The sequence below is a fragment of the Aethalodelphis obliquidens genome, unplaced genomic scaffold (assembly GCF_003676395.1).
Source record: "Aethalodelphis obliquidens isolate GAN/ISIS:26980383/991018 unplaced genomic scaffold, ASM367639v1 scaffold62, whole genome shotgun sequence".
NCBI classification, from domain to species: domain Eukaryota; kingdom Metazoa; phylum Chordata; class Mammalia; order Artiodactyla; family Delphinidae; genus Aethalodelphis; species Aethalodelphis obliquidens.
This window is the reverse complement of record NW_020838006.1, coordinates 2757648-2782695: the sequence shown is the minus strand read 5'-3', so window position 1 is coordinate 2782695 and position 25048 is coordinate 2757648. Positions and strand designations below refer to the sequence as shown.

At 36.9% G+C, this 25048-nt stretch overlaps 1 protein-coding gene across 12 annotated transcripts in view; it reads right to left on the bottom strand.

Annotated features, from left to right (window-relative positions):
* Positions 1-25048, bottom strand: part of RBMS3 (RNA binding motif single stranded interacting protein 3) — a 715251-nt gene that overhangs the window by 62708 nt on the left and 627495 nt on the right. For all 12 annotated transcript variants that reach the window (XM_027088163.1, XM_027088168.1, XM_027088170.1 and 9 more), the window contains one exon: positions 4323-4433. In XM_027088163.1, the coding sequence (XP_026943964.1) occupies positions 4323-4433 (111 nt within the window). The remainder of the gene's footprint in view (positions 1-4322; positions 4434-25048) is intronic.

Sequence of the window (25048 nt, the reverse complement as noted above, 5' to 3'; positions counted from 1 at the left end):
GTGAGCGGCTAGGTTACACCACCAGAATCCAATGATGTCACAAATCACCAGTGGTCTGGAGACACAAACAGAACTGCAGATAAGGAGGCTGCAGAACAAAAACTTTTTATTTCTTTCCACAGATTCTGGTGACATTGTAAGCCACTGGTGACCACCAACTGAACAAATGAAAAGGAGATAAGAAACTTGTAAAACCAGATTGTCATGCAATTTGGAGGTTCTCATAACACAGTAAAATCCCCAATGGTTTCTGCTAAAGCTTACAATAGACTGATAAGAAATTAGGATAATAGGGCTTTGGTCCTTGAGGGAATCCTGTGACAAAAAATAAACAAAAGCTAGATACTTCTTCAAGGTCAGCAGAGCCCTGGAATAAAACCGTTATACTGCTTGCATAAAATTCATTTCCTTTAAGCGCTGCAGATTCTGTCCAGCTTAAAAATAGGCAAAGAATTGAACGATAAACATTTGAGGTGGCAAAGAATGGTTAATTAACCTACAAGGCATCCCTTTCAAAATGTGGGGTCATGGGGGACCAAATACATCTAATTTTATGAAGATGAAAAAGAGGCTTTGGCTCAGTACACTTCCTTTACTCAGGGATCTTAGAAAAGAAAGCAGGACATAGCGTGTGGCCTCAGGCACCCCTTCTGAAGATGGAAAATTCTAATCTAGCTCCAGGTCCCATTGGCCCTGAATCCTGCTTACTTTGGTTACTCCCTGGATCTCTCTGCTCTGCCCCTGGAAACTATTTCTGGGCTTGAGTTTCCTGTCTTAATCTTGACTTGTCACTGTTCACACCTTGTTGTGCAGAATTTCAGTGAGCTCAGATGTCTGAAAGCCTCTGGAAAATTATAGTAGGAGAGAGACGTGGTCAGAGAGTTTTAGATTGACTGGCTGTGGCAATATGGCTGGGAACAGACTGGAGTAAATTGAGGTGGGAAACAGGAAGAACAGTTAGGGGACTATTACAGTTAATCAAACAAGGCCCAGGGCAGAGACTCTAGAATATGAAGGAAGGGATGTATTTGACAGATGTCTATGGGACTTGAATAGTAACTGTATGTGGTGGGACTTGAGAAGGAAAGGGTCTACACTGGGTCCTAAGTGTAGTGTTGGACTCCCCCGGTGAGTGGTCGTGGGTTCAGCTTGAGAGGGGACAGGAGCAGGACCCTATAAGAGGAAGGGTCAGTGGGGAGAAAGCTTGGGAAGCTCATGAGATTAGTTTGGGTCATGTTGACTTCGAGATGTCAGAGGGAGAGTCACGTGGAAATATTTAGCAAGTGGTTGGACAAATGACTAAAATTCTAAAATGGTCTAAAATTTTAAGACAAGGTTAGCCCTGAGGACTCAGATATAAGAGTCTTCGTCATAGAAGGCAGAGTTCAAAACCATCGAAGTGGAGGAGCTTGTTAAGGAAATCATATATGAATGAGAAGTAAGTTTACAAACTTATTTAGCAGCCTAAGAAAGAAAAGAAGCAATGGCCAGAGAGATCAGAGGAGGACCAGGAAAACCTTGGGGAGGAGTCACAAACTGACAGCTCTTAGGAAAATTGGGTCCAATATTCAAACATAGGGAGATTTCCCATTAAAATCCAAGTAGTTTATCTTGAAAAACTGGAAGTTTTCCGTATCTCATGCCATTAACGCTCACAACACCCCTGGGATATAAACATTACTTTTCCCACTTTGCAAAAGAGGAAATAAAAGTTCAGAGAGGTCAAGTAACCTGCCTAAACATGCACAGCTAATAAGGGGGCAGAACCAGGCTTTAAACTCAAATTCAACACCCACTGTTCTTTCCATGATACCAGGCCACCTTCCCAGCAATGGATAAAGTGTGTTGAAAAGATGTAATAAGGTGGTGAAATCTGATTAAAAGAATCAAAAGAATCAATAAGAGCCACTCCAAATGCCAATCAAAAATTCAGATAAAATGAATCTATGATATTATATCAAAGTGTAAGAGTGACAGTTTAAGAAAAAAGTATAACTTCCTGCTGGACACTCAACATTGTCAGTGATATTTTGTTGAATAAGTCTAAAAATTAATACTGTTTTCTCTCTGCCTTTTCAGAACCTTATGAAACTTTAAACCTTTGCAAAACATCAATTTACATAAAGCTTATAATGTTTTTAAGCATTAGTACAAATGTGAAGGAGGAAAATAATTTTTAAAAAAGCTAAAAGCAATTTGATGTTAAATATAAGCCACATGCTTAAAACTTTTGCTTTCTGAGAAAGAAAAGGGGATATATCATTATTGAATAATTTGGCTATTACCAGCTGGGCAAAAATTGTGGTCTTGTATAAACGTATCCTTTTTGAAAATACTCAAACACTAGTCATAATAGACATTATTGAATCAATAAGTATTGTACTTCTGACACTGTTCTATATAATTGAGCTTATTTTTCGATTTCTTAAAGGATTCAGTCATATTCTCAATTAACTTAGGTCATATTTCTCCTAGTTTCCTCCAAATTTGAATTTCAGTGAGTCAGCTGGCTTTGCTTTTGATTCAAATGAGTAGAATTTATAAAGTGTTTCTTTTTATGCTTTGCCTTACAACTCCCTCCTTTATCGGATTACAATTTGTCATTCAATACAGTAAAAGTGCATTACTTCATTTATTCATAATTTGTGATCATTTAAGTAGGGGAAAGCAGATATAAAGGGAAATCAGTAGTGGGACATGAGAAACTTCAAGCCTTCCAATATTGTCCTGGGATCTGCTTTATTAATAAATGAGAAAAGTGACTACAGATAATCTTCACACATTACTAAAAGCTATAGAAATAGTATCTTCAAATTCTAATGAAAATTAGCTGTACCACACTGTAAAATTAAACAGAGTCTTAGACATGACTTTTAAAAGTCTAGTTCAGAGACCTAAAGAATCATTTGATCTAGTCTAAGCTTTCAGACACACAGGTATCATCAAATGCTTTTTATAGGTTCAGCAACTGAGGCCTTCTAGATGGGTACTTTGTTTATGTTCATAAAACTAAATTTCTTTATTGAAACAATGGGACTCTTTCCACTAGGCATACAGACTTTCCTCCTATTTAGAGCAGATTACTGAGACCTCAGTGGACATGTCAGAAACGTCTTAAATCCTCAAAAGCCTGTGAGTCAACACATCTATGTAGCAAGCAAGCCATTGCTTTAAGGTAAAATCTCCAATATACAGCTAATGTACCTAGTGTACTTAGATGTTTGGAGATGTTGCCAGCATAACTGAGAAGAATCACAGTAGTGGTGACTATGAGACATATAGGCATAAAGTCATAGAGGCATATGGTTGAAGGGGTCCCACAGATCTCCATGTTCATTACTTCAACTGGATGGAGAGGGGCATTGAGATCAGGAGATGTTATCTTCCTAAGGACAGACAGAAGCAATAGGGCTCCATCAGGCTTTCTATAGTATTAAAGCTGTCTCATTCAGAAGAAGATACATGTTTTCCTCTCTCCATCTTTAAAAATGACAAAATTATCTTCATTAACATTTATGAAAAGTAAAAACTGTTGCATAGGATATTGGTTTTGACATTTTTCATTTTTCTCTATAATAAAGTTGCAGTATTCCATGTTGTATTTGACATTTGCCCTCCTGACCCTTTGGGGAACTGTCTTTGAAAAGATTTTTTAAAAAACAAAGGTTTGCCAATGATTTCAACTGCCTTGTTGATATAAAAGCAAGGCTGCAATGGGCATTTTTGAATATACTTTTGTGCCCTAAGGAAAAATAATGGCTAATCAAAAACATCCCTACCTATTAAAAAAATCGGGTACATTAGATTCCTTTCCTTTTTTGAACATCATCTATGTTGACATATTCAAAAGAAAGATTAGAATAAGTTGATTATGTGAGGTTCTCAACTACTTTTCATTGCTTTAAACATTGAAAGTAAATAAAAAGCCCTGCACATTAGTCATAATCAAGGTTGGCCCCTCTCTTGTGAATAACCTGGGGATGCTGTGAGCTGAAGTGGTAAATATCTGGGAAAGAAAAACTAGGCTCAAGTGTATTAAGTTACAAGGTCTAAAATAGACACACCTGGTGCATTGCATCATAGGAACCAGAAGTAACACAAATTTAAATGTAACGCGGTAGAACCTTCAGCCTTGTCAATGCGAGTAAATGTGCCCTGGAACCGTGCATGCAGAGGGCAGTTTATTCACAGTGGGACCTAAAAGGCATGTTAGTCAGTGGTGCAGAACCAGTTCTGCTGATGGTGTCAGTAAGAACAGCGAGTATTGCACCTTATATTGATGAAGTCCAAGAAAACAAACGGAAACAAACTCTTCAACTCACCGTTCCTGTTGTGCCCAACGAAAGGTGATTCATCTGTTGTGTCAAGGGGCCCATCATGTTTGCTGGCTGCATTGACATAGGATGGTCCATTGTTGGCGTAATCACAGCACCCTATAAGCACACACAACGTCCAACTGAAAACATGTTCCACAATGAAGGAAACTTTAAAAAAATAAACACAGTGGCTGTGTTAACATCATACGTGCTTACTTCTCACTAAAAAGGCTAACTTGAGCTATGTGTGATGTTTACATCCATTCATTTCATTTTGTGCCTGTCTAAATATGTAACATTAGCGACTTTCTCTCTGATGTGATTTATCTGTCATTGTCATTTATACTTCCAATGTTCAATGTAGAATGTATTCTAAGACATCAGATATATCCTCTCTCACTGTTCTACATACAAACTTCTCTGACTGAAAAATATAAATACTATGGAAATTCTCTAATTGTTCTTGATATTGAGTAAAACTTTCGTTTTTGTCATTTACCCAGGATTTATACAGATAATTCTTGATCACCTTAATACAACCTTCCCTCAGGGGGATAATTCTGGTCCAGATGGGTTTCTTGATGGGATACCTTTAAAGGACATATTAAAATCTAACACAAATGTTATAAAAATCAAAGCTACTATTTCCCATATTTTTTCCTCCTAATCTTTTGACCTACTTTCTTTCTATCTGTGCTTTTGACACAAGCCTAGAGGATACTAAACTCTGCTAAACGCTGGTCAAATGAAACAGCACTGAAATTTTTTTAAATGCAAAAATATCAAGTGTTTCATCATGGAAAGGCCCACTTCTAGAATATGCTTTTTGATTTATCATAACTGTTGGAAATGCAAGAAATAATAGACATAAAAAAAATTCTTTCCATATACAAAGTGTCACATGGCCCATGAAGCCTGGAGCCAGGCCATACTACCCTTCCCTTCCTTGTCCTTTCCACTATCCTACTATTCCACCTTAACTGACTAACTTAGAGAATGGAAAGATTTTTTTTTTTTAATTGAAAAGCTAGAGTTGGATGGAATCTTTGAGACTGTATAATTCCAGTGCTTTATTTTAAAGATAGTAATAAAGGCAGAAGCTCATTTAAATACCCAGTGGTAGAAAAATGATTATGAATCTGAATGCTATTTTTTTCTGTAGACATTATTTTTCTATGTGACTTTTTTCATATAAATAAACATTTTGAAGAAAAAAAAAATAAGTCAGATTCATGTGGATGGAAGGATCTCGGCACCCAAACTAATTACCCACAAGCAAATATGTCCTAAAATGCCTTAGCTCAGCATAATCAGTTTCTCGTGCTATTATCCAAATCCAGCTCCCTGACTGTACCTGTTAAAAGATCAGGCTGTCACTCAGCCTCCCTTGTGGGCTCTACCTCATCAATACGGAAGGAAAATAGAAACTGAACCATATATTTGTAAATGATTGATATACAGAGCTAGCTTTGTTCTCAAAGACGTTTGGACTTTTGAGCTAGAATCAATCAAAACACATATGTTATTTTATAATCTGTAGCTTGTAAATAGACATAGTTGTGCATTTGCATTGCTTGAATTTCTTGATGCTTCCATAAACTGTCATTCATCAGAATGCTTCTCAAATGAGAGACATGATAAGCTTTTACTTAATTATAATTCAGAGACACAACACTTTTTCTTCCGGCTGCCTGAATTTAACAAAAGCATCTTTACTTTTTCCTTAAAAAAAAAGAAAAAAATTACTAGCCTTTATTTCAGGTATTTGTCATATCAAACTAGCAGTAAATACTTTGAGAAGAACTGAGACGCTTCTTAAATCACTTAGGGATAAACGATAGAATAATCTCAGAGTTAAGACAGAAGTTCTGAAGCATTCTTTTTTTAGCCAAAATGTGGCACTTTCACAACATTCTAATCCTTAGCAGGTGCAAGACTTCAATACTCTTCTTGAACTAGAGATTTAGGCTATCTTCTTAGAATATTTACCCCTAGAGGTTCTGACACACAGCTAACTTGTGACAGTCCCGGAAACCCCACAATTCTAATCAGATTGCCCTAGTCACATAAAGAATTGTTCATCATATATCAGAGATAAAGACCAAATTGTGTTTGGCCAGGAAACTTTCTTTGCAATGCCCTAGGGGTGACCTCACTCCCCAGCAGTGTGAGAGGTAGTCTTAAGTCTTTTTTGGGGGTGGCAACACGTAAATGAGATAAGGTGAGCCTGTGACAGACAGATAAATCAAAATCCATGCATGATAAGTATAGAAGGATTGAATGTCTGCATTTGGAATTAATTTCGGAAGGATCGTCTGGTCTCTTTAGAGAATCTTTTCATGGAAAGTGCTTGGGGACTCATTTGATTACAGATGCCACAGAGTGAACACTGCTTCTGTGTATAAACCAGAAACCTGACAATCAAAGGGAAGAGTGTGTGTGTGTTTGTGTGTGTGTGTGTGTGTGGTGGGGGGAGGGATGTGTCATCATTTAGAATTGGAAATAGCAAAGCTAGGCACGGAAGACAATGTAAGAGAAACATTCCTAACCAGGCCGCTATTGCAAATAAAATGAACAACGAAATAAGGCTTCTTGGGGGAGGACACATCAGGTCATACATTCTTATTCGAATTTAGTAAAAATGTTCAAGAAACACAGGATTCCAACAAATGATTAAGATCATACATTTCTTAAGAATCTCAAGGGATGGAAGAAACTTACAAGCAGTAAGTTGGAAATAGCAGACAGGAACCCCTTGGGGAAACACACTGTCTTGGTGGCGCTTTACCAGGGACAGACAACTTAGGGAGTTTGAAGTGCTGGTTATCTACAACAAAGACTGGGCTTTGCCAGTCACTATGTTCATCAATTGCAATTCAGCTACAGAATCTCTTTTGTATTGTGTAAGACATGAAAAAGTGTAGGGGAGAGAAAAAAGAAAGAAAAAATAACAACAAAGGAAGAGAAAAAGCTATGGTTGTTAAGGCAAAATTATAATCGTGCCTCATTAAATCCCTTCCTATCCGATGCCTTTAAGCCATAGACTGAAGAGTGTTTTGTGACAGATGTTGCCAACACATTAAGGGTAATTTCATTTACTCAAAAGGTATAGAATGTGCTGACGGAGTTTGCTTGGCAAATGGCAAAGCAAGAGGAAACAGATTTTTCATTTTAGCATCTCCGGATGTCTGGGTTTGCTCAATGTTTAAGCTGCAAAGAAAAATACTGTAACATGCTGTAATTCCACTAAAAAGCGCAATGACCAGACAGATGATGGGACTGCCTGGTCTGTTTTAGCCACGGCCTCTGCAAAACAAAGCTGTTCACACTCAAGTGTCATAGGGTGGAGCCGTTTGCCCTAATTCTGAAATAAACAATTTCAACAGGATTTTGGATAAAGTTTCCAAAGATCATTGATGTGGAATAAATATATCTGACCTAAGGCCACAAAAGCATCTGTGTTGTTAACCTCCTGCCAATATTTGAAAGAAATTTTAAGTCTAGGAGAGTTCACTGATATTTTAATTTTCTAACAGAAATATAGGATCATTGGCAAATTGGGGAAAACACCAGCAAGGCTCTCTCCCATCAAGAACACACATAGCTGGTTTAAAACCTACATTAATGCCATGATATGGACCACAATGAGAATTACCTGTATGAATGTTCCTGTGAATGTCAATATTCTAGGCCAGTGCCACTCCAAATAAGATCAAGAATTTAAATTCGACTCTCTGGGCTTCGGGCATTGGAATCTGTGTTTTAATAAACTCTCCACCAGCTTGAGTGTGTTTTATAATGCACTGAACTGGAAAGACTATGGGCATTGAATTATTCAAAACATGGTAGGTGAAGGAGTGATATGTGGGGAGGAGGTGATCAAAGAAATCAGTGAGACTTGGTATGTCTTGTTATCTCATTTTATTTACCTTTTAGAACTCCTCCAAATATTAGAGGAAAGAAATCAATATCAATTTTCACCTGTCACGTTCCACACTTCAATTATTAACCAATGTCAAATTTGACCACAGTTTTCTGTACCACCTGCTCTGCAATAATATTTTTGAGCCTTTATTAAAAATGTAAAATTGTCATTGAATTTCCAAAAAAAAAATAAAATAAAATAAACTCTCCAAATGATTCTGATGCCCCCTAAATTTGAGATGTGTGCTCTGTCTATAAACGGCTATTGTATAAGTCAGTGCTACAAATACTTGGTCTTACTTTATTTATACTGTTTCTCAATTATTTGTTTTAAACCAATCTTGTGATAGGGTATGAGCCTTTGTGTAGTAATTATATTACATTTTGTTTAAAAATGCAAAGAGGTCAAGCCTGCATTTCTGACGAGCTGAAATGGGGTGATTATCTGAGTAATTCAGGCCTCAGTCTGATGATCTGACATGTTTCTTTTTGATCAGTGTGCTTGTGTTGGAGCACATTTAAAATTCCTTCCTGTTTGGAATCTTAGGGAGCCTTGAATCTGAAATCACAGAAATGTAGAAGTATTAATAAAAGGTAGGAAAATTATAATATAAGTGAAGAAAAGGAAAAGAAATATCACCCTCTTTTTCCCTCTTGTCCAATCTAGATGCCTCAGGTCAAAATGTTTGCAGCCCAAACTGGTATATATAGGATGGATAAACAACAACGTCCTACTGTATAGCACAGGGAACTGTATTCAATATCTTGTGACAAACCATAATGGAAAAGAATATGAAAAAGAATGTATATATGTGTATAACTGAGTCACTTTGCTGTATAGCAGTAATTAACACAACATTGTAATTCAACTATACTTCAATAAAAAATAAATTAAAAATAAGAAAAAAACAAAAAGAAACTTTATGTTTCTTCTAAAAAGAAAAAAATGTTTGCAGCCCATATTGTGCTCTTTTCCTATGGTCACTTATGCAAAACCATAGGACTTGTTAGTAGTAATCATTCAACACGACTTAAAAAAATGTGGTTTAAGGTCATTTGTCTTCTTTCTCATCTGTGTGTTTTCTGGTTCTCAGTTTTTAATATTTCTAGAATAAATACCTAGTGGAGTTTGTGTACACCAGGCTATTTTTAGCACATGTGATGTACAGAGAATGATATGCCCTTACAAGTAAACTAGTTACTGTAACGGATTTTCCAGTAGCAATGATGTTTTTATAATATAAATGGCATAAAGTTATTTCACTTAACTTGGGAAATAGCTAACCAAATGCGGCGCCTTGCTATATGAGTGTGTGACACTCCATGCTGTGTATGTAGAGATGTTTCACCTTTTCATTTGTTGATGTTGGCGTGGGTTTTGTTTTCTTTTGTTTTGTTTGCAGGGGTGCTTGGTGAGGTTTACATAGGGCTGCCTAGGGAGAGATAAAAAAGGATTGGGAAAGATTTCCCCATCCTCAGAAATGCTCATTAATCCTCAACTACCTTGATCAATGTCCAACTTGCAGAGGATGGTCTGTCTTAAAAAAATATATATATATTTGAAACCCAGAAAGCTGCGGCAAAGCTGGTAGACTTCCACTCTGGAAGCATTTTGGAATGATCTCCAACAAACACTGGAGGCTTGGGAGAATCATGAATAACCAGGTGTGGAAGCCAGGCTGCCTTGAGGACCCCATGTTAGCCCCTATCCTTCCTTCCCTTTATTATTCTCCACTTGCTTCTTTCAGTATACCTTCCAAGAGGGCGAGGGTAATGTTTACACATATTTGTAATCCCTATAATTATGAATTACATGCAGTAGATACTTGAAACAGTGTTTGTGAATTAATTTTATATATCGGCACCACGAATTGTTCAGTAAAATTAAAAATGGCTAACATTTACCAACTTTTAAAATTTTGATTGTTCATTCTAAAAGGGCTGAAATCACGTTTGCTTGTTCAAACTGTCTATTTACAGTGTCGTGGTGTTGTCTACAGTAGGAGGCATGTAATATATGTTTCATAAATATTGGTTGGAAAATGATGAAAGAGAAAAACTCAAATCAAAAGGTTCTTACAAATGTTATTTTGAGATTAATAGTCAAAAGGAAGCAATCCAAAGATTCTGAAAAATCTTGTTCTCACAAAGGGCAGTACAGTTTCAAAACCAAGGTTGTGCTCACGTATGTGTGCATTTATTAATATATTCAATCACCACAACCTTAGAGATGAGATCTGAAATTCACCTGATGTAAAAAGTTCTACTAATGCCACCATCACATATTTATGGAAATTATCAAAATAAAAAGTATCTGTGTATGTGCATACACCAGTGGTCCTCACCAAGGGGTGATTCTGCAGTGGCTAAAAGGGCCATTTGGCAATGTCTGGAGACATTTTTAGTCGTCGAACTGGGGAAGGGGTGCCACTGACACCGTAGAGGCTATGGTTGCTGAATATCCTACAACACACAGAACAATTCTCCACAACAAAGAATTATCCAGCCAAAAACACTAGTGCTAGGGTTCAGAAATCCTGGTATACACAAATATATATTCATAAGCTCCAGTTACACAAAATGAGAAAGATTTGAAATTACAGTAATTAGAAAATGGCACAAAGTAGGCATCCACTCTCTGCTCCCTACATCTAACAGCAGACCTTAGATTCTACACTGAGATTATATTTATGCTATAAACCAGTTTCTTAAATACCTGACATCTAAATCAATTGCCCAAATCCTATAATTTATCAATGAAAGGAAGCAAGACTATTATTGACTTTACATTATGTAACTTTATAGAGCCTATATGGTTAGTTTTGAGTTCAAATGTATATTGCTATTTATTTTGGAAACACAGCTAACTAGAGCTGGGTTTCTCTTTTCTAAGTTTAGACAAATTAGATTTGATTGGTATATTTGGACTACTACCTAGAGGTGTGTACCTGTGGGTTTGGGGTATCATGTTTAGAAGCAGGGCATCTTCCATTGTTATGTGGTAAATTTAGAAGAGTTTTGTATGTAGTTTATCTAATGAGAGAATATCTATCAACTGTAAAAACAGAGGGTTTTTTCTTACAGTCTTATAAACAGTCTTCATTTCATGTTGCTTTTGGGTTCAGTTGCCATTAATTGGAAGTGTTTTATTAAAAATATGTAATATTAAAAGTCACTAAAGCCAAATTCATTTTAACCATGGAGTCCCCTTTAAAAGAATCCTAATTATATACCATGCTTATTCAACTGTGAAAAATGGTTTCAACTACTGGTTAAGTGCTTATTTATACAAGAGTGTCATTTTGAATGAGAATTTAAGTAAATATGTCACATGGAAGTATTTTTTACCAAAGCAGGTATATAGATAATAGTATTCTCAACAATGCTTTATTGAATCCTTTAGAGTTCTGTGCTTAAAATTAAGAAATTTGTTTAGCAGTGACTTCTGATGTTTTAACAAGCTTCTTTAGAATTCTAATTGAGTACAATGGCTTTTAAATATATTACAGAATTGAGGAAGAGTTGACGTTTTGAAGACCTTGGGGCCCAAGGCTCAAATGGTTTTGTTGACTGAATGTGTAGTAGACCAGTTAGTTCTTTTATCATTAGACTCCTACACCTGGTTAAAACTATAAAAGGAATTTCATCATGCAGGTGGGTTACAATATAATCTTTTCTTTTCATATTTCTACTTAAAGAATTATCATTGCTGAGACAATGGAAATATTAAGTGTGCACAGAAGGATCCCAGGGTCTCCTCAGAGAGTCTTATGTCTTCAGCAACAAAGGGTGGATTTGCGTTCATCACCTCCCATTCCAACCATGTAATCAATGTGTGGCTCTCAGCCACGAGATCCACCACACACAAACCTATGTGCCATAAAAACCCATGCAGTGTGAGGGACGATGTGAAGGAATCACATTATTTGTGTGGGAGAACTAATGGTGTAACCTAAGTCCTCTGTCTCCATTTGCAGGGCCCCTGTGGTATATGGCTTCCTCACCCAGGTGCATTGCACAGTTCCAAAATCAGTTTAAAGAGATTTGTAAGCTATTATATATGGAACGGATAAACAACAAGGTCCTATTGTATGACACAGAGAACTATATTCAGTATCCTATGATAAACCATAATGGAAAAGAATATGAAAAATGAATGTATATATACATATAAATGAATCACTTTGCTGGACAGCAGAAATTAACACAACATTGTAAATCAACTATATTTTGATTAAAAAAAAAGAAGTTGCATGAGCAGGGAAATGATGTAAAAGGCTCCATAATTTTTCTAATAAGAAAAAAATTTTAAAAAGAGATTTGAGAAAAATAAAAATAAATAAATATTAAGGACCATTAAGCTGTGGCACTTATCAAATGAATGGGTTAGTCACATTATATTTCACCATCTTCCCTATTTTTTTTTTTTTTTTTTTTTTGGTACGTGGGCCTCTCACTGCTGTGGCCTCTCCCGTTGCGGAGCACAGGCTCCGGACGCGCAAGCTCAGCGGCCACGGCTCACGGGCCCAGCCGCTCTGCGGCATGTGGGATTTCCCGGACCGGGGCACGAACCCGTGTCCCCTGCATTGGCAGGCGGACTCTCAACCACTGCGCCACCAGGGAAGCCCCCTATTTTTTAAGGACAAAAAAAGCCTCTGATATCTACTCATCACATATATTACATAATAGAAAATTATACTATCAATACAGATAACAGCTCCCAACCATTTTCCTACCTTAAAAAAAAAAAAAAATACACTTGTCACTTTAAAGATGAGCAAAACTGATTTTCTTTAATTTTAGTTCCAAGACAGGATATAAAGGAAACTGTGTTAAACTATCTTCTCTACCAAAGTACAGCCTAGATTTCACGCTTACAACTGAGTTAGCATCTTGAAAAATATTGTCTTATAGCGGAAATGTCACATGTTTAGGACACTGGCACTGATAAGCCAATGGCTACTGTAAGTTATATTTGAGTATAAGGGTAGATAGGATGATCAATTATAAGATCAAAATAGTTTCCATTCCTGCTTATCCCATTTAGATTGAATGAGCAGTAGGGTCACCCCTGAGGTTGTGCCTTCCTACTCATTTCTACATTTTATCTCCAAAAGAAGGTCCCCGCAGGTAGATCCAAGATGGCCCCTTGAGCATGGTACACATGTTCCATTAAGATCCCATGGCTTACAATTTACCCTTCTAATCTAAATCCCATCAACATGAAGCCTCTCCTCCAGCACACTGAACTACGCAACTGTCTCCACCCATCTTGCTCTCCCATCCTTGGCGTCTTTGCCTGGGCATCTCCAGCAGATCTGCACGCGTGTCTTAAGATTCTTATCAAATGCTCCATTCTAGGGAACAGCTCCTGTGTCTGACCCAGGTCATTTGCTCCTCTCTTGTCTCCTAGCTTTTGGCATACATCTGATCATGAGTATACTTATTTATACTTATTTATTTCTCCCCTGAATTCTAAGTTCATTGTGCCATTCACGATACTTTATTTTCTAAGGGTTTCAGAGCCCTTCACAGTGTCTGTCATGAAATGGGTCGTGGTGGTGCTGAACTTCTAAATGAGTGAAGGGCACTTGCTCATCTGACAGGGCTGCCATGACTTTAAAAAGATGAAAAACATAACAGCAACTCTATGTTCTAACTGGACAAGGTGATTGGACAACAGCATGGTCTTAAAAATCCATTCATTCAGTTGCTCTGCTTTCCTTTAAAAGTGCCCATATCTGACCACTGCCAGCTGGACAGTCTTGCCATTTACCAAGAGAATTTCTGGGCCTCTAATTCTAAGGGCTGCACACCACCCAAGGAACTCTAAGGTTGGATCCACTGCACGATTTCCATTTTATGCAAGAATTACATGGACCCAATCAAATGCTGCAAAATTTCCTTTATATATCACAGTATAAGCTTGTTTTTACGAGGGCTTTCACATGCCACACACTGCTTTAAGAGCCATATATATGCCTAAGATTCTTGTCAAACCTTGCCATGCGATGGAGAAGAAATGCTTTATTCACTTGTACAGCCATCACTTTGTATACCTCCAAGCAGATTTTCAACGTACAGGAAGTTTAAAATGCACATCAGAAGCAGGATTCCAGGCCAGTCTTCTTCCAAGCGATAAGGCAAACAGGATTCCCAGCAGAGGTCTGAATATTTATGGGCAGCGTCTTTTGTCTGGTAAGATGTTTGTCTCACTTTAACTAGCGCTCAGGATTGTGAGCTGTCATAAAACTTCTCATTAAAAATTTCTCCTTGCTGACAAATAAGCCAAAACACCCTGCTGCAAATTATTTTCAAGGTCTTGCAGCATCCTATTGGTGAAGGGGCCTGGGAGATCATTTCTGAAATCACAGGAGTGATCAAGAAGAAAGGCTGTCTGTTACCCTACTTACGGCCATTGTATATAGTGCAAATTACCAAAATATGTCACAGGCACCTTGATTCTGGATATTACTAGGAAAGCTGCTATTCCTTGTCCTACAATTTGTTACAAAATGCACTTTATTTTGTGGTCCCTCAGAGGACACTTCTGAGCTATTTGTTTTCTCCTTTAAGACATTTTTAGGAATTTGCCTGGTTAAAGCTGGCAACTTGAATAGACCTAAGATACAAGTATGAAGCCACGACCCTATTCAAAAAGGGATTTACTCCCTTTAAAGTGCACTTTCTATCAGTACTATTGTCACTAACATGTCTCAAACTTAGTATATACACTGTTGATGAAATGTTTAGTAATCTAACGCTGATATAAAATACGTCCTGGTGGCATGGCCATATCCTAAGGTAAAAAAGTTACATATTAGCAGCATCCAACCAAGATATATTCTGAGGGATGTGAGATGTTAGTTAATGTACCTCAAGTTGTCCAGTAGATGAGATGAAAGCCAACTTTATGTTTCTACTCTTCAGTATTCTATTTTTTGTATTATTTGTGCTAGAAATTTAGTTACACTTAGATTTTATTGCCATTTCTCCTAAACAGTATTACTATATCAGTGGGTGTGACTTTTTCTTTGTTTAATAGAATGGTCTTAAACTCTCTAGTACCTTGCTCTTCATAGTGTGGTCCAGGCACAGATAGTGTCATCTGGGAGCCTAGTGTAGAATCTCTGGTCCACTCCAGCCCCACTGAATCAGAATCTGCAGTTCGATAAGATTTCCAGGTGAGTCATATTCAAAGTCAAGTATGAGAAACTTTGCTCTATTTTTTATATGTCTGCCATGCCTCTAGCTGAGTAATTATTCTACTGCATTGCTTCTAAAGAAATTCTTCATGTATTTCTTACTCATTTTGTTAATTCCCTTTTTGGTTCCTATTTGAGGGCCACGCAGCTTCAAATAGTCTTTGTAACATTAATACGCCTCCTGCAAATATGTTATAACCACGAACAGCCAGTAATATTTAGTTCATCTCCTCAATAGTCTCCATAGGGTTTCTGCCTTTATCCATACAATCTCCTCTCCAAAACAATTTCCTTTCTTTTCTCAGGACATATTTGCATGGCAAAACCCTCAAACTGAAACCTCCATTTCTCTCCAAATAATGTCTTGTCCACTGATGAGTTTGAAATGGCTATTGCAGGCAAGTGTTGGAAGAGATGCTAAATGCCTTGTAAAGCAGTGAGTCAGCATCTGTGTACATATCACAACTATATACAGGGGGTTAGGTGTCAGAAGTAAAATTCCAAAATATTACTACTTGCTAGGTCCTTATGGAATTAGTCTAAAGGTAGTTTAAAAATGAAAGTTTTTGAAAAGTTCTTTGTTGTCTTGGCCTTTTTTCTGAACTCTTAACCCAAGTTTCCAGCTGCTCACTGAACCTAGAATCTCAGGCACCTCAAAACTACCATGTCCCATTTTGAACATTCTCTTTCTCTTTCTATCCTCAGAGCATATTCTTTCTCCTCTGTTCCATTCTTGGAATAATACGTAAAATTCGAAGCCATCCTTGCCTTCTTTTCCCTCATCACACATAACAATACCACAGTCAAGTCTTGCCAATCCCACATCATAAATGTCTCCAGATCCTCTCTCTTCTGTTCAGGGCTACTAGCTAGGTTATCCCTCATTGGCTTAATCCAGCTACTTCCTGTGGTGCCTCTGTCAGTCATGGCTGGAGAGATTTGTTTTTTAATACTCTTGGCATATTATTAGTTTCCCCCAAAGTGAATCCTGCCTTTTCAATATAGAATTGAAAAAAAAAAAACCCAAAACACTACCTTTCCTAGACTCCCTCGCTGTAAGATGTAGATATATGACTAGTGTTAGACAGAGGTACCTGTGAAGGACTTAGATTTTGAAGATGATGACGAATGAGAAGTGGCCAGGGCCTGTGGCATCCATTTTGCAATCCAGGCAGGGGCGGAAGCAGCATGAATTCATGGTTTGCAGCAATGTGGTTTTGGGGGATAGTGGCAGTAGCACCTCTTTGGGTCACGTTACAAGCGATCTAGAAATTTCTTATCTGCTAATCATCAGCATTTATTTGCTATCAGACTAATCTATTGTCAGAATTTGTCTTTCTATAGCAACTTTATTTAGGAAATAAAAACATGTTAATTTCATTGTATTTAATTAATTTATTTATTTATTTATTTTTTGCCGTATGCGGGCCTCTCACTGTTGTGGCCTCTCCCGTTGTGGAGCACAGGCTCCGGAAGCGCAGGCTCAGCGGCCATGGCTCATGGGCCCAGCCTCTCCGCGGCATGTGGGATCTTCCCAGACCGGGGCACGAACCCGTGTCCCCTGCATCGGTAGGCAGACTCTCAACCACTGCGCCACCAGGGAAGCCTGTATTTAATTTATTTTTGAAGGTAGCAGGGGTGAGAAAATAAACTAGCATTATTCTTTTAAAAATAGTTCACCAATTTTTTTGTTTTATTATTTCCTACTGCTCCCTGAAGGAAAACAGATATGTCTTTATATATACTAACTGGTATTCAAATTTTGAAGTGTTTATCATCTTAGGGCCTTGATGATATACCATCTTTATATTACTTTTCAAAACTTCTGTAAAAGATAACATGGGGCTGCAAATACATTAAAATAAACTTATAGCAAAAAGGATCTTTCTGACTTTTTGACCACCAGCTAAAATTATACTATTGTTTTAAAGTTTTTCAAGAGAAAGTATTCATAACCAGTTTTTCCTCCTAGATTTACTCCCACCTTTCTTTTGGCACGCCTTCTCTTTCTCATAGATTGTGTGTGCGATAGGTGGGGAAATAAATGTTTGGCAAAATCAGGCAATTTGACTACTCAGGGGTTTTCAACACGTACGTTTGCTTTATTTCATGCAAGAGCAGGCCCGAAGCCATCTGCCTGCCAACAACTACATCCTTCATTTCCACTACGGAGGCAGAGCCCCCACCTCATCATTCAAAGGCAATCTTCAAAGGGACCTTGTTTTTGCTCATTCCCGTTGTGACAGATGTTTTCTATCATCTACCTCCACATGCTAACTCATCTGTGAGGGTCTGCCCACCCCTTCTCTGCAGCCAGCTGTGGAAACAGCCCCAGTGTCATCTGTGGCAACACTCATTCCGTTCTTCTGACCTCACCAAAGACCACATCCAAGAGCAGGAAAAACAAACATCCCTGATAACTTCCTTCAAAACATTTCCAGGGCAGGAGATAGGCCGGCTCCAGATAAGAGCCCTTTACAAAGTTTGTTACAAAAGAGAGGAAAGCTTATTGGAAACACTCAAATGTCACCAGGCTAGCCAATTGGGGTAATCCCCAGATTAAGGAATAATGAAGCAATAGCATCTGTGGGCATAGTTCAGCTGAAAACATCTGGTTGACTCAGAACCACTTCAATTAGCCTAGGTACATATCAGTCATTCATTTCTTTTCTTTGATTGTATAAAGTTCCCATGAGGAAATGTTTACACCCCAACTCATCCAAGTCTTTGAAATACTGTGAAAAGACGGTATCATTTCTTAAATGGACAGACAATTAACTTGAATTGCTCTGTGGCAGAGTTACACTCCAATATTAGAATATATTTTAGGAACAAAGATTATTATGCTTTTTAAGAAGTCTGTCTTGGCTTGCTTGAAACTGACAAAGCAAAACTTTTAGTATAAGAATCATATCACTTCCTGATATTGAGGGGACTGCTTAAATTACAGTATATATGCCAAAATGTCTGCAGTGTTAGGACCTTAATAACTTTTTAAAAGATATTTTGGTGATATTTAGAGTTTAGGAACAAGAACATTAATTAATCGGTTCATTCACTAATACTTACTGAGGTACTCTTATGTCTTGCCCTGAAAAAACTTAGTGTTTAGTAAATAACTTTAATGAAATGTAAGAAAAACCAAGTTTCAAAAATGTAATGCGGACAAAGCGATCGAGGACATTACAATTTCTCAGAGAGGTAAGCATCATTGGCAATACCAATATCAATTTCTGTCTTCAGTTTGTCCACAGTGTTGGCTGACTGTTTGCTAACACTCAAGGTGAGGCCCAGGATGTGTGTCTCCCCTATAAGTTAAGGCATTACCCAGGCTGAGAAAGCCTGGAGGTTTTTCTACAGCAGGAGGCCATGGGCCCTTAGGAAACAGTCTGAGATCACCAAGTACCAGGCTGAATGTGAGAAGGGAATAGCTCTAAAAAATGAGAGAGAATTATAGATTAGACACACAGTAGAGTGTGTCTAAAAATAACTCCATGTTTATCTTAGTTATCAGGGTCAAAAATGCCCTTAAAGGCTGAGGTTTCTCAGGATGGATGGCTCATCCCTGAAGAAGAGTTGGTGGTAATTTCAGATGTGTTCATTTCTATTGTCAATCATAGCTCACTTAGCTCTTTCATTAATGCCCATCGTTAATTGACTGGTAATATTGTATTGTGTTATTCCTCCTAAGAATTTTGCCTGCACCCCAGAAACAACTATTCAATTGATAGCTTTTAGTATTTGCATGGTAATGGAATAGCAAGCATGACTACCCCACACCTACCTATTCTGACTATGGTGGGCATTTTATAAAATTTTTTCAAAAACCCAAATCTAATTATAATTCAGTGGTTTTCTCATAGGATAGGCCTAACAAATATTAATATCCAGTGGTCTTGGTGTAGGCCTAACTTTTAAAAAATTATTTCTACACAATGTATAAAATTCAAACAAAAATCATTAAACATCATTGGTTCATAATAGTTTCTGTGGCTTTTAAAACAACTATTTCTCTGATAAAACATTCATCTGGGGACTTTATGACTCAGGAAATCAATGAGCAAAGCTAAAAATAAAAATTATATTCCAAGACTGTATCCAGATAAGAAGAGATTATTTCACCCCATACTACGTCCTATAGCTCTATTGTGGACTCAAATGGGTAAAATGACCTTTTCAAGGTATTTTTGGGATGAAGCTAGTCTGCAAGAAGGTAGCCTGCAAAAATTTCAGAAAAGGAGAGAGAACTGTTTTTGATTCACCATTCTTTTTGAAAACAACAGCAAAATGCAATGTTTAATTTGGCATTCTTTTAACACCTAAACTGTGAAGACCAGTAATCATATTTGTCAATTTACTCCTGTCATAAAATTTCAAAAGCCAAAGTATAAATGAGTCTGCTCAGACACAGAAAAGAAGGTCCATTTCAAATGCCAAAACTTATCAGCAAAAAGCAAAGGACAGTCCAACTTTCCTTCTTTCCTTCTTCCTTCCTTTCTTTTTTGGTCTCATTTACCTTTTTGGATCTGATTTGATTTTTAACCTATGTGGCTAATTTTCAGCAGGTCAATGGAAATCTTGCTTCTTGTTACTGCTATGCATGATCAAATTTCATGAATCAGACCCCCAGAGGTAGTGGGACATTTTCCATATAGGTATGCTAAAAAAGTCAGTCAGTAATGGAAGAAACAAGCTTTCTGAGGAGTGCTAGGGCTAACACTCTAAAATCATGTCAAATCAACCATATTAGTCCACAATCTTTTTCTTAGAATCTGAAGTGGGGAGAAGCAGGGAGGTCACTGGGTGGAAAATGTGAGAACAAAATTCCAAGATGTAGTGGCAGAAAAGTTGACAATCCACAGAGTTTAAAAGAAGCTGGTACAGCTGTTTCAGGCAATGGCTTTGGCACTGTGCAGCGGGGCCTGCACGGAGCTTTCTAGAATACCTGAAGCTCTCTAGAATTGCTGGCCCCTGAATCTGGTTCTCGGAGGGATCCCCTAAGCCTGCTCCATGGAGGCATCCACAGTATTAAAATAAAATTGCATCCAAAACCTGAATATTGTGGTTATAATTACGAAGAGACAGGGAATTACAATGAAAAGGTAGGTGGACAGTTGAAAAAGTTATTAAGAGAATTAGCAACTGCAGAAATTATTGATGCCACAAACTTGCTTGCAGGCATCACACTCACTTGTGTAGGAGGGTGCTGTGATAGTCTGCATGAATTGAATTAGAGGTTCTACAGTTTTGAGAACTGCATTCCCCACCCCTCCCCCGCTCCATGAAAGCTTCTTTCCTTTTTTTCTTCTTTGAGAAATTCTGCCTTTCTCTGGTCCTTTACTTTAGCTGTCCCTGACTTCCTGGAAGAGAGTTTGCAATCCCCATGCAAATCCAATATTGACTTTCCCCAAAGGAGTGAGCTGGTCCCCTTCTTTGTCTTTCATCTTTGGTGAGTCAGAAAAAGGTCAATGAAACTTGCTGAGTTTGTTTCTGTAGTTTTAAAACTTCTGTGTTTGGCAAATTATTCTCAATGACGTTACATGAATGTAGGATTTTTAGCAAAACTTCCTAAGTCATTTTAAAAATGAATTAGGAAAAAACCTAAAAACTGTAGGAGATAGTCCAGGTTTACTAATAATTACTTTTCTCATTAAAAAAAATGTGAGCTTATATGAAAAGACAAAAAAAAGGAACTTCTCTTTTGGTTTTATTTTTAATGATTTATTGTTTTTACTTTATAAAATAGAACCTAATATAAGTAATTTAACAAAATATCATTACCTTAGAAGAAATTATTCGATTTGAGTTTAATTCAGAACTCCTTGATCTTTTTGAATTAATATGTGGGATTTTGAAAAAAGTAAGAGTCTGGTCTTCAAAACAAAATTAAAGCAAAATTATTATACAATTCTCAGATTACTTATGGTGCTTCAGTAATAAGCTATCTTCTGTGTGGAGAAATTATAAAGAATTTTAGCACATAGTTTCAGACAGTGCTCTAGTTAACATAGGCTTAAAGAAAATTCAGTAACACATTTTTTGGTATTGTGCTTTCATGATATTTTCTCTATTTATTATGTGCTTTATCTAATCTACCTCTTTTAAGATGCAAAAAGGGTCTTTAAATTGATAAGCTGAAATATCTACAACATTTATGTTAATATGAGCCATTTCCAATGATTATGCAGACTAAAATTAAGAAAAATTTACCTCAGGCATATCATCTAGCATTATATAGTTTTAAGACAAAAAGCATTACATGATGATGATATGTATTTGGATGAAGGTGCTTGTCAAAATAAAAACTTTTAACTAAATTATATGAACTCTTTTCCACTTAAAATGTCATGATGGGACAGCTAAAAGATTAAAAATTTCTTACTTCTTATGCTAATCTATTCGGCATTAATGGACATAATTACTAGTATTTCATGTTCTATGTAGAGAAGGACCCAATCACAATTTTTTTTATTAATCTGTCAACTTGATTTACTCTGGGTTAAATTATATAACCTGAAATATAAAAATTTAATGAAGAATCAAGCCAGATGTAATGAAATAGAATTGGTGTTAACTGGATTGAAATATACCTGTCCCAGCTCTGCCAGCAACTTGTGTGATATTAGAAAAGTCAATTAACCTCTCTGAGCCTCACTTTCTTCATCCATAAAAACATTATTCTATAATATTCAGGTTTATCTTTTGTGATAACATGTAATATCATAAAAAACCTCATAAGAAGACAGAGCAAAGGACTTCTATGGAAACTGAACAGGGAGGGCATTATTTCAGAGATTGGAAATTCTAAATCCAAGGACCAATGCACTTGTATGCTGATGCCTGGAATTTTCTAGGGAGTTAAACTTTTCATTTATGTAGTGATAGAAAAAAATGCGCATACCCAAGCCTACTGATAACCTCATCCACACTAAGATGCTAATAACCAAATTGAATTCTTCGGAAAAGGCTTTGAAAGAAGCATACACTCTATTTAGTTGGCCTGAAAGGCTGTTTTATGTTTCCCATCGTCCCTCTCTTGGCTTCCACCAGACAGACACACACACACACACACACACACACACACACAGAGTCAGTGCCCACTGATAGATACAACCAGAATCTCATAAATCTTTCTTTAATAGGATTTATAACCAGCTTATTTTCATGTTCCTTAAGACACTCATTTGATTTCTCTCTTTCTTCCCAGACACACTTTAAGTTTCACGGGGGCAGGAACCACACCTGTTCACCCTGCATTGTAGGCATGAACACGGAACAGCAAACAGTGTCTGGCACATAGTCAGTTCTCTATAAATATTATTTAAATAAAAAAGCAAAAGAGAGAAAGAACGAGCTTTTGGAATATCTAAGTGTCTTGAAGAAAGGGCATCATGGTGGGGTTGGGGGTGGAGCGGGTGTTGAAAATAAATGGCTGAGATTCCCAAAGACAGATCATACCTTCTTGATAATTTCATCAAAATCTGGCCTCGAATATTTAACATCGTTGCTTAGCGTATTCTTTGTTATTTAATTAATTTTTTCCTGCTAGAATGTACGTTCCATTTGGGAAAAAATCTCTTTTAGGTTCACTTCTGCATTCCAAGTGCAAAGCAGACACCTGATAAATGTTTGTTGAATGAATGAATACATGGATGGATAAATGATTCTGGTTTGATTTTCCAGTAAGTTTACTGCCTTAAAAGAAATCTAGCATCTTTAGTGTTACAAAAGGAAAGACTGGGTAAGGAGTATCTACTTTTTCATTGCTGTTATTATTCCAAGATACAGGCAACAGAAGTTTTCTTGATTCTACTGGAACTGTTCCAGAAGTTTATTAATTACACAATAATTATAATCTGAAGCCCTTGAATGTTTCTTTGGAGGATTCTTACATATCAGGAGATTAATAAAATTTAAAACACATGTTCTTTCCCTAAGGAACCTCCTTAATTTTCAAATGCACAATATTTTTATGGAATTATAATCTACATGTTTTTGATTCATTTGCACTTATGATGTTCTATCACAATTTTAGTTAGACATGTGATAATGAAAAGCCTACTTTAAGACAAACATGTGTTTCTCCTGAACAATCAATAAACAAGTTTTCAAATGAAAGCAATACAAGGGATATCCAACCACTTTCAGATAGGTTCAAAAATCATGATTTTTGAGGAAGTTTAATCATTCAAAGTGAAAAAAAGTATATGATCTCTAATGGATACTCACTGGAGTTTATTAAACTTAGTAAAATCAAGAAGAGAAAATATACCTTAAACAAAAGTGTGGTGATATTTAGTAATTGTCTAATGAATTTAATCTGTATCAGGTCAAAAGTAAATGAAGAGAGAAGGAAGGAGAGAACACGATCAGAGAGTAAAGGAATATAAGTAAAAGCAGGACTTTCCTTCTTACATAATTTTGACTCTGCTAGGAAATCAATGCTGTAACAATTTATTTCATTTTCTAGGACAGTTGTAAGAAGAAACTGTGTCAGCCAAAACACTTCTCATCATATGCCTGGCCATGTGTAATAGAAATGGACAGGATCAAATGACTGGACCATTCTGATTTACGTGGTACTGTCTATATAACTTCATAAGCAAGGGTGATTGCAACTAACAGGGCAGCCTTGTTGAACCAGGCAAACCAGAATCATGAAGTACTGGAGATATATTCTAATCTATCTCAAGAGAAAAGGCTGAAGCTGCATGTTCTTGCATTAGATGTTTATTCCAGATGCAAAATTGAGAGTCTCTTGTTTTACTGTTGTTCTTATTAGAATTATGAAAGGAAAAAAAATTGACAAAATCTTAGACATCGGTTCCGATGTCAGTAATTAGATGGTACAGAGACGAAAGGTTTATATGTGAAACATTTAATCCTGTTGTATTTCACATAATATTCCACTAAAGGACCCTCCTGCTGATTGGCTGCCAATGAATCATCACTCTTGCCAATTTCAGACTGAACCTTATTTTGAGAAAAAGACATGAAGGAAAGTTAAATCTTTGAGCCACAATCCGATTTGTAAACACTGTCAAGTGATATGGACATATGCTAGGGATTCTTAAGAAATGTACTTTAAACTTTCTACTCTTTAAAATGTCAAATAGGGAGGAGAGAAAAGCCCAAGGAACAGCATGTATGAAATCATCAGGGCATGGAAAAATCCCACAGGAAAATATGATGTTCTTCAATAACTTAGCTCTCACAACCCCCTTCTGTGTCCTTTCAAGTTGGCCATTTGGAACGCTGGAATTACTGAGTCACTCTGAGCTCATGCTTTTATGATCAGTAAAAGCGGTTCTTATTACCAGCATCAAGCATAATGTCAGAGAAAACTACAGTTGAAAACCCCCAGGGCTAAGGATAGGATAATCCAGAAAAGCCTGAATTAATCTAATCTTGTCAATAAAGCAAAAGAAATGAAACATTTTCAGGAACATAAAGAAAGACCATCCTATGCTAAAAGCGGTAAGACCCTCCAATGGTAGTAGTTTAGAGTTTATAGATTTCCTACATTCACAATGACTAACAATGAGATAAATAAATCTAAATATACAGAGGCCCCTTTGGATGTTTGGCAAAGGGTTGATTGCT